At 50.0% G+C, this 14,591-nt stretch overlaps 1 protein-coding gene across 3 annotated transcripts in view; it reads right to left on the minus strand.

Moving 5' to 3' along the window:
- Window positions 1-6,026: 6,026 nt before the first annotated feature.
- CHST3 (carbohydrate sulfotransferase 3) overlaps window positions 6,027-14,591 on the minus strand; it is a 35,348-nt gene continuing 26,783 nt past the window's right edge. For all 3 annotated transcript variants that reach the window (XM_054689984.1, XM_037495763.2, XM_037495764.2), the window contains exons 2-3: window positions 13,975-14,204; window positions 6,027-13,013 (exon numbers count right to left, since the gene is read on the minus strand). In XM_054689984.1, the coding sequence (XP_054545959.1) occupies window positions 11,729-13,013; window positions 13,975-14,132 (1,443 nt within the window). In that variant the 5' untranslated portion in view covers window positions 14,133-14,204 and the 3' untranslated portion in view covers window positions 6,027-11,728. The remainder of the gene's footprint in view (window positions 13,014-13,974; window positions 14,205-14,591) is intronic.

Raw genomic sequence — 14,591 nt, forward strand, 5'->3', positions numbered from 1 at the left:
TCAGGGTAACAGTAATGATAAATCACAGCGAGGCATTGTGCTAGGAATTCAGATGTATCATCTCAGAGCTTCCCAGTGCCTGCTGGGTGTGGCTTTGTGATTATCCCCTTTGGAATCTGGAGACAGAAACTCAGAGTTCTTCGAGGATCAGGTATGGAGTTGGAGTCAGAACCAAGGTAGCCTGATTCCAGATGCTACACACTTGATATAATGTGATGGAAGCAAGAAAAACATGTCTGTTAAAGAAATTGTTAAAAATTCAGATTGGTAATTTAAACTCAACAATTTGGTTTATGTCTGTCCAGTCATTTCTCCGTGCAAATATATGCACATTGTGAAGAATATTTTCTATATATGAAGTCATAAGTACTTGTTTGATGGATGACTTTTGTCATCTAATGTGTCCTAACTATCCCATGTGTGTAACCATTATCTGGCCAATCTCCTGTTATTCAACACATTGTTGGTTTTCTAGTTTTTCAGTATTAAAACAATATATAATGTTTAAAAACATTATATCTTAGCATCAGTCAGTTATTTCCAAAGGGGAAATTCCTGTACTGGATTTGCCTGATGAAAGAGTATAAAGAATGTTAATGTGTGATGCCTATTACCAAACTTTCCTTTGAAAGTCTCCCCTCAGATGAATGGATGTTTCTCCACAACTTCACCAGCACTGGGTTTTACTATTTTTAAAAATGTGTTCCCTCTTTAAGAGGTCATTGTTTTGGCTTGCATTTCTTGGCTCTTTGTTGAGTTTGGGCTTTATTCTTTTGTTCACTATTGGCTTATATCTGGAGGGAAACCATAGACCTCTGGGAACTCTACCCATGACATTTCCCTGCTACCACATTGAAAGTCAAGTTGTAAAGTCTCTGGTCTTGCTATCTGTTAGCTAAGTCAAATCCCACAGGACTGTATATAGAAGCAGATAACATCCACAGCAATTGCCGAGGATCCCAGACAACAGATTTGATGAATAAATGCCTTTCATCTTTACTGTCACCAAGGAGAGGGATGAGGGTGCCAAAGGCCCAGAGCATGCAGATGACTGTGCCACAATGGTGTGGCACAGCTGTTCTGAGGCCAAACTTTGGAAGCAGAGAGACCTGAAGATGTGGATCCCTTCGTGTGCCTCAGATCCCCTCTTGCTTCAACCCTCCAAACCTTAGTTTCCTCTTCAGTAAAATGGGTGATAATCACGGTAGTTACCATTCAAAACCTCATTTCACACCTGGGGACACTATGGCACAGGCGCTTGGGTATTTCGCCCAAGGTCACGCAGTGAGGAAATAGAGATAGGAACTGAGAACAGATAGGCTGGCCAGATCCCCTCAGGCGCACTTTGATTGTGCTGGCTGGTATTGTGTTTTTCACAAATTGAAAGTTTATGGCAACCCTGTGTTGAGAAAATACATCAGCTCCATTTTTCAACAGCAATTACTTAACTTCGTGTGCCTGTGTCATATTTTTTAGTAATAAATTATTTTTCAATTAAGTTATGTACATTTTAAGCCATAATGTCATTGCACACTTAATAGACTACAGTGTAGTATAAACATAACTTTTATATGTACTGGGAAATGAAAAAATTTCTGTGTCTTGCTTTATTGTGATATTTGCTTTATTATGGTGGTTTGGAACCAAACTGGCAATATTTCCAAGGTGTGTGTCTGTGTCCTACATGCTCCACAACTACTGAAGTTTGCAAAGATGATGGTATCTCTGTGTGTTTAAGAAGAACCCGATGTCACTTAAATTCCACTTCCGTGTACTCCCTAGAAGGAGGTTTGTGGCTTTGCCAGCAGTAACCAGGGCAGGCCCTGAACCCCCTGCAGCCTCTGAGAAAAGACATGGAGGGGTCAACTCTGAGTTCCTCAGGCTCAACTACTTTAAGCCTCTCTGCTGGACCCCGTCCAGGGGAGATGATGACCAGAAGCTTGGCAGTGTTCCACAGTGAGCGATGTCCTCGGCACTCCATGCCGCTTGTAGAGTCACACGACCACGGTTTCTCTTGCATCAATGCTGAGAAAACAGCAAGCTCATTGTGGAACTGGTGTCTGGTCACCTGCTTCTGAGTCCCAGTTAGAGTGCACTATGGTGGAGGGCCTGGAGCTGTGAGGGAGATTGGTGAAGCCCCTCAGGGCAACTGTTGCTGCAGTTGCGAACTGAGTGACTGCACCATCTCTAGCAGAAAGGAGTTGATAAGTTACATATGCACCAGAGAAGCCCAAACCATTGGAAACTGGTTCCCATCAGTCAAATGCAGAGAAGGACTGACACAGACATTGGATCTGATGGGAATGACAAATTAAGTCACACTGGTGTCATGAATTTCTTGTGGAAAGTATAAAAATAACGCCAAGTCTACCATAGATTCTCTGACATGGGATGCCTACTCCCTAGTAGATGGGGATTATGTCCTTCATGCCACCAAGACTTTTTTTAAAAGTTTGGGCCTCCCTGGTGGCACAGCGGTTGAGCGCTGGGTTGCGAAGCTGCCCGCAGCCTCTGCAGTGCCGGTTCGATCCGCGGCTGCTCCCCGGCCACCAGAGGAGGGTCCCACATGGCGCGCAGACCTCTCCTGCCGCCCACGGCTCCCCTCAGCAGTGTACTTCGGTCCTTCTGCCTGCTCTGCTCCCCGCTCTGGCTCAGTGAATTCTCTCACCCTCCTGCGCTTCTGACTGTACCCAGTGCTTGTATAAATAAATAAATCTTAAAAAAAAAAAAAAAGATTTATTTATGCATACAAGAGCTGGGGTCCAGACCAGAGATGCAGGGTGTGAGAGAATTCACCAGAGACAGAGTGGGAAGCAGAACAGGTAGATTTACTGAAATACACTGCTGAGGGGAGCAGCAGGGAGACAGGAGAGGTCTGCTGCGCCATGTGTGTCACCTCACTGGCCAAGGATGTGCTGCAGTGGCTGTGGATATCTTCATAGTGCTGCGTCTTAACCCCTTGTGCCACCAGGGAGGTCCCGCCACCAAAACTTTAAGTTGGGGTTGAAATTCAACTGCTTGTGGGGGGCTGGGGTGTTACCATGAGGAGTGGTAGCTATGGTACCCTTGGCCTGTCACTTCCTTGCTTTGGACAGACAGGCATTCACAGAATAAATGTCTCCGTTGAAAGTAAATCATCTGCAAGTGCTGTTTACTGCCTCAGTGTTGGAGAGAGCAGAGGGAGTGTACCCACCCGCCCCCATCCCAGACGTCTCCCCTTAAAGAGGCTGCTACAATCTCCCAGCTGCAGCCATTAGTGTGGGGAGGAGAGCCCCAGTGACCAGCCCAGCAAGCAGGTGCTGTCAGATCCCTCCCCACGCCTCAAATGTATTTCTGGAAACTTCCAACTACCTGGACCTTAGTTTCTGGACCTAACAGCTTTCTCCAGAATACTAGAATGCTGTTCTGCAGCAGGACGGTGCTGGAGAATTAATTCTCCCCAAGAGCAGCATTCATTCAGCCAAAGACTGACAGGGTTGGGTAGGAATACCCCAGGGCCCCTCACGTACCCCTCAGATAGGGTGGTTCCCAGGCAGGAAGTTATATGTTTCCCTCCCAGTGGGTTCTGCTCCAGTTGTCCAAGGTGGCAGTTGGCTTCCCAGCATGGCTGTGCTGGCTGCCCCCCTCCCTCTGCCCTGCTGGGCTATCTGGGGTTCCCAAATAAACCATTTTCTCTCAAACTCTGTCTCTGCATCAGCTTCTGGTGTAACTCAAACCAAGACACCCTGTTTTCGAGAGGAAGCAGAAATCTGGTTCCTATATACAGCTCCTTCATTTTTAAGTGTTGGCCTCTAATGCCAATTGTTAAAAACAAAACCAGACAGTTGTGGGCCACACATCCACAGGGGCGCCTCCCGGGCCAGCCTGCAGGGTGCTGTGTGCCCCTGGGCCTGCCCTGCCCCACCCGCCCTCTGCACGTGGACCTCGTGGCTGTGCTGTCCTCTGGGGCGTTCCTGTCAGCAACTCGTCTTCCTGCGTCTCATGAGAATGTCCCCACCTCAGCGTCCCTTCCCATTCCCCTCACTCCTCTGCACTTCCTTCTTGCTCTCATTCTCACTTTCTTGGGCAATTCTCTCCTGCTGAGCTTTTACTACTTGCTTGTTCTTCCAATAAACTGCACAGCAGTATTTAGCGAGGGATTTACTAGCTACTAGAGGACGCTGTCTCCAGGGAACCTGCTCACTCTTGGTAACTTTTGTCTAGCTGCTTCTGAAATGGCTCCTTTAAGATTAGCCCACGCTCCCAGTTTCTCAGATCAATAAGCACCCTGTGGTAATTATGCTTTTTTTTTTTTTTTTAATAGAGGCATGTTTATTTATTTGTTTGTTTGTTTATTTTGTTTTTGTTTATGCATGCACTGGGTACAGTCAGAAGCGTGGGAGGGTGAGAGAATTCACCAGAGCCAGAGCGGGGAGCAGAGCAGGCAGAAGGACCGAAGTACACTGCTGAGGGGAGCCGTGGGCGGCAGGAGAGGTCTGTGCGCCATGTGGGACCCTCCTCTGCTGGTTGGGGAGCAGCCGGGGATCGAACTGGCGCCACAGAGCTGCGGGCAGCTTCACAACCCAGCCCTCAACCACTGCGCCACCTGGGAGGCCCTATGCTTTTTTTTTTTAAGATTTATTTATGCATACAAGAACGGGGGTACAGGCCAGAGGTGCGGGCAGTGAGAGGATTCACCAGAGGCAGAGTGGGGAGCAGTACAGGCAGATGTACTGAAATACACTGCTGAGGGGAGCAGCGGGCGAGGCAGGAGAGGTCTGCTGCACCATGTGGGTAGCTCCCTGGCTGGGGATTGAATTCGTGCTGCAGTGGCTGCGGTTAGCTTCATAGGTTGCTACCCTTTTGCTACCCAGGAGGCCCTGTGGTATTTATGCTTAACCTGGTTCCCCTGCGTCCCCACTCTCTGTGGGGGTTACCACATCTTTGGGGTAATAGAGGCCCCACAGGTGTGGGTTGAGTTGAGGATGCCAAAGACCAAGGATGACTAGAAGGTCTTGTGACAGCAGCATGGAGGCCTCAGAGCTGCGGGTTCTTTCTCACAGCGACCCCCGAGGCTGCCACAATCTCCCCTTCTCCTGGCCTGCAGCTCGGTGTCTTCACTTACCACCTTCACCTACCCGGCCTCTCCCCTACACCTTCTTACCTGACTTTTAGTCTTATACAATTTTGCGTGCAGGTTTCTGGTAGGTATAAGTTGTTCTATAGAATGTTAGGCTTGGGAGTGTTGTTTGGCAAAAAAAAAGTGGGGCGGATGGGAGCTGGTTTCATGATAAAAGAATCTCATCCATAAAAATGATTCTGTGAATGAAGTCTGTAACTGGGTCAGTGCAAGGAAAGCAAGACCTCTCAGAGGCTATGCGTGCTGTAGCTTCCTAAGAGCATTATGTGACCACAGTTTCCCCCACACACTTGGGGACATGATGCTGCAGAGGCCAGGGCCCGGCCAGCACTGGAGTTGGCAAGCCTCCGTGAGTCAATGGGACAGGTCCTGGGCCCCTGGGGTCACCAAACTGCTTGCTGGTATGGGTCCGGCTGACTGGCACTCCCTCAGGATCCCTGGGGTGTTCAGCTTCTTCCCAGGGTCTGGCAACTTGGGATGTCGTGGAGGAAGATTCAGGAGCCCAAGGGGTCTGGAAGTGGGGAGGAAAGGCAGCTTCCAGCCTGGCTGGTGGCTGAAGGGGTGAGTGGGTGGTGAGGTTTCCAGGCTTCTCTGCTCTATGATTAGGGCAATTTGCTTCTCCAGGGGGTCATTTGTGGTAGGAAACACAGCCCAGAAATTAAACTAAATATATCCAGTCCCCAGAAGAGAGACAGCGATGGCACCAGGCTGGGGCTGAGGTTCCACTCAGGTCAAGATGTCATTGTGCTCCTATGTTTTAAGGGGTGGGTGGGGTGGGGGCGGGCTGGTTTGGACCCCCCAGGTGTGAGCTGGGTGAAATGGCAGCGTTACAGGATTGAGTTTGTGGCAAGGGGTCTCTTTCCCTCATATTGAGTCTCACGCTCACCCACACCCCTCTCACTCGAGGTTTTGTTTTCCCCAGTGCTCAGCTCCTGCCTCTTCACGGTTATTGCTTCCCCCATGTCCCCAAACCCACAAAGCTCCAAAAGCTCTGTCTCCCCATATTCCAAGATGAACCTTCTCCATGGAAAACCCCATTCCTTCCAGATGGCTGGGAGGAGACACAAGGTCTGAACCCTAACTTGCACTAAAACTGTTATGATTGACAGAGCAATGTCTTGGCAATTTGAAAGGACTCCACGGCAATTCTTGATGAAGGGTCCTTAGCAATCTCTTCATGTGGTTTTTGAGAGTTTGTCAATATAGTTTCAGGTGTCTCAACATGTAAAGCAGATCAACCACACTTGCTCTTGGTGAGGTTGCCTGTCCTTTCCACTGACTTTTCAGTCCCTATGGGACTTTGGGGGAACAATAGTTGAAAACCACCATTTACATCCCTCATTCTAAAGGAAACTAGGGACGTGACTTGTCCAAGGTCACATGGCGATAGTGGCAAAACTGACCCTTGTCACCAGATCTCCTGACCTTTAGTGGATGCTCCTGTCCCACACGTGTCCCACACGGTGCTTGGGTATTTATCTCTTGGCCCTCATTCTTCCAGCTGACTCCAAGCAGTTACCACTAGCTCTGCCCTCCAGGGAACATAAGGAATGTTCATTTCACCACTTTTGTACTTATCTGTACTTCCCGTAGGAGGGCTGGGGTTTCCTCAGCTCTGTTTTATGCTAGAAGTCACCCTTTTCCTACTAATCTCTTTTCTGTTAATTTTTTTCCACTTTCCCCAGTTTTACTGACATGACTTTTTAAAAAATGACATGTATGTTTTTACAACCCAATTGCTACTGAGGAAAAATGAAAAGTGACACACTTCGGATTTTGCTCATTGCATGTTTTCACTTTTAATTAAATAAGTCAAGTAAGCCATCAGGTGATGGGTTCACATTCTGTTCCACAAAGCAGACCCCGACCGGCAGTGACCGCCAGCTCTCTGAAGGGCAGTGCCTGGATTTCCGAGAGATGGCAGACTGTGGCCATGGTGTGGACATCTGGACATCGACAACAAGGGGGTTAGGAGCAATGTGGCTGAGCAGAATGGGAGCAGAATGCCTCACAAACAGGTATGGACACATATGTACACACCAAGGCCACATATGGTCTTTGAGAGTCCTGTACCATGTGGTTATGAAACCTGACACAGAGCCAAGGTCTTGGCAAAAAGACAGTTTGCTGGATCCAGGTTGGAGGAGGGGGCCCAAGCAAACTTGACCTGGAACATAGAGATGGAAAAGGAGTGACAGTTCAAGTCCACCGTGGGAGGAAGCAGGATACACGGGTCATTTTATCACCCAAGTAAAGTAGCTGGTCTACAGCGTGAGTGAGGCCCACCTGAATGGCACCATGTCTATATCCTCAGAAGCACAGAGCAAATTCATCTCCCATGCAGCCAGGGGATGACAAAGGACGCAAGATCTGACAGCTCTTAAGACATTTGATGGTGTTAATTCTGCTTCCTCCTTTTGAGGTAATGAGCAGCCTCCACTAGTTTTGAAACTGCGGGCAGTTGAGAGGCTAGCTGGACCCCATCCTAGCAATCTTCACAAGCAGACCCACCAACTGGGGACCCCTAGATATCAGATGCTCCCTCTTTAAGTTTTTACAGATTGTCAAGCCCCTGGGTTTCTGCAGGCTTCAGTTTCCCCACTCCACCCCATTCTCTCCCTGCTTTCGGGACCTATCCACCTGAGGCCTGCCTTAGTTTTCAGTCTTTAGGGATGGCAGTGGAAGGGGACTGCCTTTAGCACACAGCTATTCCTCTGCTCCTGTCCTTCATAATCCAGAGCCTATCAAGATCAGGCCCTGTAGTCAAATAAAACAGGCCCTAGTGTGAAAGGAGACTTCAGGGTCTAGAGCAGACCATCTGGCGCTACATCTCCTGTCTGCTTCCAGGCCAAGTGTTCATCTTCGGGGACAGATTCCCTGACCTCCTGCTAGAGCTCGTTCCATCACAGATGGGTGGCAGAGGAGGGAGGCAAAGTTGCCACTATAATAGGTTGGATAAGTGCCCTCTGCTATGGGGGTTCAGCCAGCAGTTGCCCCATGACACCAGTCCAGGCTGGGGGTGCTGGCTCAGGGAGGACATTTTTCCCTGTTAATTTAGCTATATATATATATATATATATGTGCATATATATATGCACATATATATATATGCATATATAATGTGTGCATTACATAAAGGGAACAAGGGCTAGACCTGCCCAGTTACACTTGGGGGTTATCTTGCAGGGGGTGTGCAACGGAGCTGCATATTTGCTGTGTTTTTTTTTCCTGTGTGGAGATTTAGGAATACTGCCCCCCACCCCCATTCACTGCTCCCAAAGACCTCACATCCGTCTCCACCACCCTTGTCCACTCCAAGGTTTACAAACAAGGTCCAAAGATGGCTGGGATGGGCAGTGGTGGTGACAGCCTGTGGGTGTTAGACACTGCCCTGTCTCACCAAGGCCTGGAATATTCTGAACTATTTATAAAGGCTGGGCTAAAGATGTCTTCATCAAGAAAAAGAAAATGAGTAAGTACTCATTTCTGAAAGGGCCTCTTGTTCAGGGAAGCTGGCGGCCAGCAGAGGTGAGACCTCAACTGCTCTGCCTGTTTCCAGGCAGGTGGGCACTGCGGAGGGGGAGGTTGCTGAGCACTAGCAGGAGCAGAGGAACCGGGGCTGGTTTTGCAGGAAAAGGAGGCACCAGCCCCCAGCTGGACCACCTCTTCCAGTCCAGTTCCATGCTGAACACCCCAAATGCAGGACTCCAGCCAGGTCTAAGGAGTGTAGTCAGTGATGACCTTCCAAAACCTCAAGAATTCTGAGAGCACTGTTGAGCTCCAAGGCAACATGGGCTTGAGTTGTGTCATTTTAGGCACATGGGCAAAGGTCATGCAGCAGAAAGGGCCTTGCTATCACATCTTCAAATCAACAAGAGAAATCAAGGAATCTTCTTAAACAATATCCTTAAACTTCTGAGCGCGAGGTCTAGTCCCCTCTAGTATTGTGAATTGGCTTTGAGTGTCCTTGTGTGCATGGAGTGAATGAATGGATTCTATTGTTCTTTTGCCTTTTTTGATTTGGGTACAGCATTGAGTCCCTGCAAACAATAAGGTATTTTCTGTCTCTTCTTTTTCACAAAATAAATAAGTCAAATTGCAGTGTACAAAATGTCAATGTCCTGAGAAGTCCCAAAGGTCCATTCTCTGTATTGTCCTCAGTGCTGAGGAATGGAGGCTTTGGCCTCAGCGGCACTGGAAGGAAGAACTCTGTTGTCTATGCTAGGAAGGCCCAGGGAAGAGCCTTGGATGGAGGTGCCTGCCCCTACCCCTTGCCCCTGCACCAGGTGGAGAAGAAGGGAGGCAGCATTTCTGGACCTGCCAGAAACATCCTGGCCCCATACTCTGCCCCTGGGTCAAGTTTTCAGAACTGGAGTCCCTTTGAACCCCACATTAGAGCCAGCTCCCTGCACAACCTATTCTTGGACTGAAAAACCTCAAGCAGTGAATGGCTGAAGTCCATGGAGACCCAGAAGCTGAAATAAACTGATCATAACAGGTTCCATAGATGGCTGCTGTTCTCACCTTACAGACAGCTGCTTCTGACCAGGACATACTCATCTCTAACCCACAGCAGTATCAGCTGGACCCGGGGCTTGTAATTCCCTGGTGTTCATTATCCTCAAACTAAAACTCAGCCCTCTGGGTTTGACAACGGGACAGATCTGACATAGAGGTTGTTCAGGAAATCAGAAACAGCCTTCAGTGAACTGTTGCAGCTCCCTGCCAGTTCTGAGGTGGTGCTGAGTTCTGCTCCTGGGTTTGGAGTAGGAGTGGGGAGAGGCTTCCTCTTTAGGGAGTTTTGCTCCTATTTTTTTCGCTTAGTCATAGGCCCTTGACACTCCAGAAATGTGCTAGGGCCTGGGAGAGATTCTAAAATCTGGCCTCTTCTCAGAGAGGAGGTGAGGGCTGCTAATTTATGCCACTTCTGAATGCTCAGCAAAGAACACTGGTGGTTTCTGAGATTTGTTCCACATGGGGTTCAAACAGGAAAGCCTGTGGGGCACTGAGGGCCACCTAGACTCTGATCCTTCCAGGGGAAGTCTCTTCCTCCTCCCACTCCAAGGAGCCAGAATCCTCCTTGTTGATTCTCCCAGCTTTTCCCCTGCCTTGACCCGGCTCCCCACCGCCAGCCCTTCAGGCCTGACTGCTTGGAAGTGGCACAACTGCAGAAACAAAACCAAAAACACAGCCATAAAACAAGACACCAAACCATAAATAACTTAAAATAAAAAAACAAGTAAAACACCCAGCCCATCTCAGGATAAGCAACATTCTTTGAAGAGCCCTAAAGGAGGAATTCCAGACACTGACCACGTAACTATGGCAACCTTTAACAAGGCTGACCTCTATCCCCCAATTTCTCAAGGGATGGGGTATCCTGATGTGACTTCTTCCCCAAGAGCACTCTGTACTTTCTTCTGGTTGCGGCCCCAGTTTGAGGCCTGGCTGAAAACAGCAGGACCTGGGAGCTGCCCTTTGCCTCCAGGGACCACAGCTGCTTTGCCAGTCAGGCCTGAGGTAGCCTTCAAATATGGACATGATTTTAGAGGGAGCCATGCCCTTTCAATGCATACTGCCTGCTGGTACCTATCGAGGCTGTGGATGGGCCTCAGGAGGTAGCCATGAGAATCCAGGTGGCAGGAGCCACAAACGTGGCAGTTCTGTACCCACTTTCAGTCCCAAACCTGGTCAGGGAATGAGGTCATGGTCATGACCATGTTTCCTTCCTCTACCTCCAAATAACTCTAAAAATGTAATTAAAGGCTCCTCTTCAGAAGTGTGATAGAGATAAACCCTGTGGGCAGAAAGCAACAAGAAGTTTAAGTGTATATGTGCATGTGTACGTATCTGTTTTTATGTTGTTCTGTCTCTCCATGTTGGGGTGTGGAGGTATTTATGTGCATACGTCGTAGCTCTACACAGGGTTGATTTCGTCAGTAATCAGCTATCCCATTAATCAAAATATCTAGTCATTTTTGGCTGGTAAACAGCTGCTGCCTCCTGATAAGCCTCAGCTGGTATCTTCTGCTGCCTTGGGTGGTCCCAGCCACTTCCCAGGGACCATCCAGATTCCAGTCAGGATTGCAAAGAAATTCAGAAACTGCAAGGTTAATACTGAGCACAGCGGGAGGTCGACTGTGGCTGGCCAGTGCCCACGACCCCTTCTGATTGAAAAATATTTGTATTCTGGCCGACAGGGCCTACGTGTTTCATGTTTATTTTTCTGAATATGTGTGTGTGTGTGTGTGTGTGTGTGTGTATGAGAGAGAGAGAGTGAGAGAAAGAGAGAGACAGAAAGGGGCAGGCTTTATCAGCTGGAAGGCCTGGGTCTTCCTGGGGCTGCTCAGGCAGTTGAAGCCCTTTAGGCCTGGGTTTGATAGTCCTCAAAGGAACAAGCACTGTCCTATTCTCAGCAAAAAAATACCTCCAGACCCACAGCTGGGAAAGCGAGCTGGCTAGGGGCCTATTTCTATAGCAGAGGGGCTGCCGCTTACTGCATGGCTCGCCGCCTGCCCTCTGCAAGCGCCACTGGTTCACCGCACGCCTGGGTGTAAGGAAGGCAGGGCGGGACTTATACGAGGAGGGATGCATGTGGCCCCAGGCCCCTTACGTGACCCAGAAGGTGCCTCGCTCCTCCAGCAGGCTGACAGAACGGTTGGTGAGGGAGGCGGCATCGTGTGCCAATTTATAGCCAAAGAGGCGCATGGCAGGGCCGCAGGCGGCCTGCACCACCTGTGCCAGCTTGAAGGGCATGCTGAAGCGCCACTTCTCAAACTGCTCTGAGGAGTTCTTCTGTGTGGAATAGATGCCGCTGCTGTCCTGGGTTGCCTGGGTGTTCTTCTGGATCCAGTCTTCCACCTGCGGGGTCAGGGGGATGCCTGCAAAGTGATACATCTCCCGGGCCTTCTGCAGGGGCCTGCGGGCCACATCCTCATAGCGCACCAGCATGTAGCGGCCCCGCAGCCAGTCCGGCTGTCTCAGGCCCAGCTCTGCAGACAGACGGATGCTCTCACAGTTGCCCCTCAGGCGCTGCACCTCCTCTTCTCTCAGCTGGTTCTGTCCCTCTGCCAGCCACTTCTTCCAGGTCTCGTACTTGCCTGCAAAGGCCACCATGCGGGAGGCCAGCACGGCCCGGGGGTCTCGCACCAGCTGGATGACACGCAGGTCTAGCCGAGGGTCCTCGGCCAGAGGCTGCAGGAACTCCAGCTGCCGGATGCGGACGGCCTTGAGGGCCATGTGCTCCTTGCGGCGGCAGGCCTCAGCGGCCAGGGTCACATTGAGGGGGCCGCAGCGGCGGTTCTTGCAGTGGTACTTCTCGAAGACCTTCTTGACAAAGGGAGTGCAGACTGGGTCCTCACAGAGGGAGCGGCTGGAGCCCCGGCGGAACATGAACTGGGTCAGGTGGTCCTCGGGCAGGGGGCTGATGAAATGCTCCAGGACGTACAGGTCACACAGGAAGAGCTGCTTCAGCACGTCGCGGTAGACCAGGGCCGAGCCAGCTGCATTGGCGCCTCCGGGCTCGAAGGACACCGTGCGCTCGATGTGCCACAGTGGCTCAAAGAGGTAGAAGATGTTGCCCTGCTGGTTGAAGAACTCCCCCACGAATGAGGAGCCGGTGCGGGTAGTGGCCATGAGAAGCACATGGCGCCGAGGCCGGGCCTGGGAGGGTGCAGGCGGCTCTCCCTCCTCCTTCCCCTGCCCTTTGACTTCCTCTGCTGGCTCCACGCCCAGCTGTAGACTGAGGTTTCGCAGGCGGTTCTGCAGCTGGGTGAAGGCTGGACTGAGCTCACTCAGGGACAAGAGAGATGCATTCTCAGTCAAGACCAGGGCTGGGTCAGTGCTATTGGCATCTACTAGGGACTGAGGGATCTGCTTCAGCTTGTCCGAGACCCTGTGAGGACAAAGGCAGATGAGGGTCATTGGGCTCTCGCCCGTGCAACCCTAAGCGGTCTCCCAAGGTTGGTCACCCAAAGCCTGTCTTAGTTGAGTTTCAACTTCCTTAGTTGAGACTTTGAGGCAAGGATTTTTATGGACGTAGTTTGAGACATGATCACATAAGAACTGGTAGAGAGGCAGGGAGGTGAGGCAGGAGAAGAAAAAAAGTCCATAACGGCTGAGCAGGCTACTCCTGTGAGCAAAAAACGCTCAGTCCAACTGGGGGAACCTACACAGCTCAGTTCCTATCCTACCTATCTTGGTTGATGCTTCTTCACAGGGGCTGTGCCTGCCAGAGGGAGTCTAAAAAAATCTTTCTTTATCTAGCAGGCCCACTAGCAGGGCTACTGCACACAGCGGTACACTGTCAACGCTAGGGGGCAGCATTCCCTGTATAGCCCTGCACTCCCCAGTGGAGCAGTACACAACCTGGGCAGCTGCACATCGCAGCCCTGCCCACCAGGTTATCTGTTATCTGTACCAGGGCCCTGCCTTTTGTAGACTCATCGTCATCTGTGACTTCCAACTGGCTAGTGGATGTGCTGTTAATGTGAGATATCATCCTAGGCCAGTAAGAATAACCACAGCCAGCAAGGACTGGCTACCCCAGGCACTGGGTAAATGCTTTTACATTTAATCTTTATAACCAGGAGGCCCCATCATTAGCCATATTTCACAGAAAAAGAACCCAAGATACAGAAGGCTGAAGTAATCTGTCTCAGCTGTCACAGCTAAATGGTATCAGGCAACCCAGGTTGCCTGAGCCTGGAGCCCAGGTCATGATGATGTGTATTGGTATCCACTGCCTGCGCACAGAGGGACATGATGACATTGATGGAGGGTGGCCTTGCAGTCCCACGGAAATCCCTGCAGCCCTGCCCCCATCTTGATAAGGAAGGCTTGTTTGCATCTCTCACCTGGAAATGATTTTATTTTCCTTTTCAATGAAGACAAAAACTATCACTACAAAAGCGAGGAAAAGGGCATATTTGCTTCTCATCCTCAGACTGTGCAGAAAGTCCCGGAAGTCCTGGGGCAAAGTGAGTCCTTTCTCCATGGGGAAAGTTGGGGCCATGGGCACTCAGCTCTGGGGCATCACTCAGAACCTGGCTCCTTGTCTTCGTCTTCATATGGGGGACACCTGGTCCTGTGGAAGGAAAGACAAGTGGTCAGGATAACCTTGGCTGCACATAAGGAACCAATAGGAGCTTTTCCACCAGACTTTTGATACTCTGGGCTCTGCTTAGCAATCAGGACCAGAGATCCACTCTCCCAATGGATCGTGCCCCAAGGAGACTTGAAATCAAGTTATTTAAAATGCTAATAAACCCTCTGATTCATCCATCTCGCCTACTTCAACTTCTCCTTTGACCTCACACATAACTCAAAGGCTTGTACGTGGAAAAGAATGTTCCTTGAGTCATAAATGTCTGCAATAGCAAAAGACCAGAACAGAACACCTAAATGAAAAATGATGAAGCAGACATGCAATGGATTATAATGTAGCCACAAAGAATAATGAGGAGGATCTATA

Source organism: Talpa occidentalis, unplaced genomic scaffold (genome assembly GCF_014898055.3).
Source record: "Talpa occidentalis isolate TD23 unplaced genomic scaffold, MPIMG_talOcc4v2.1 talOcc4.8, whole genome shotgun sequence".
Classification (NCBI taxonomy): Eukaryota; Metazoa; Chordata; class Mammalia; order Eulipotyphla; family Talpidae; genus Talpa; species Talpa occidentalis.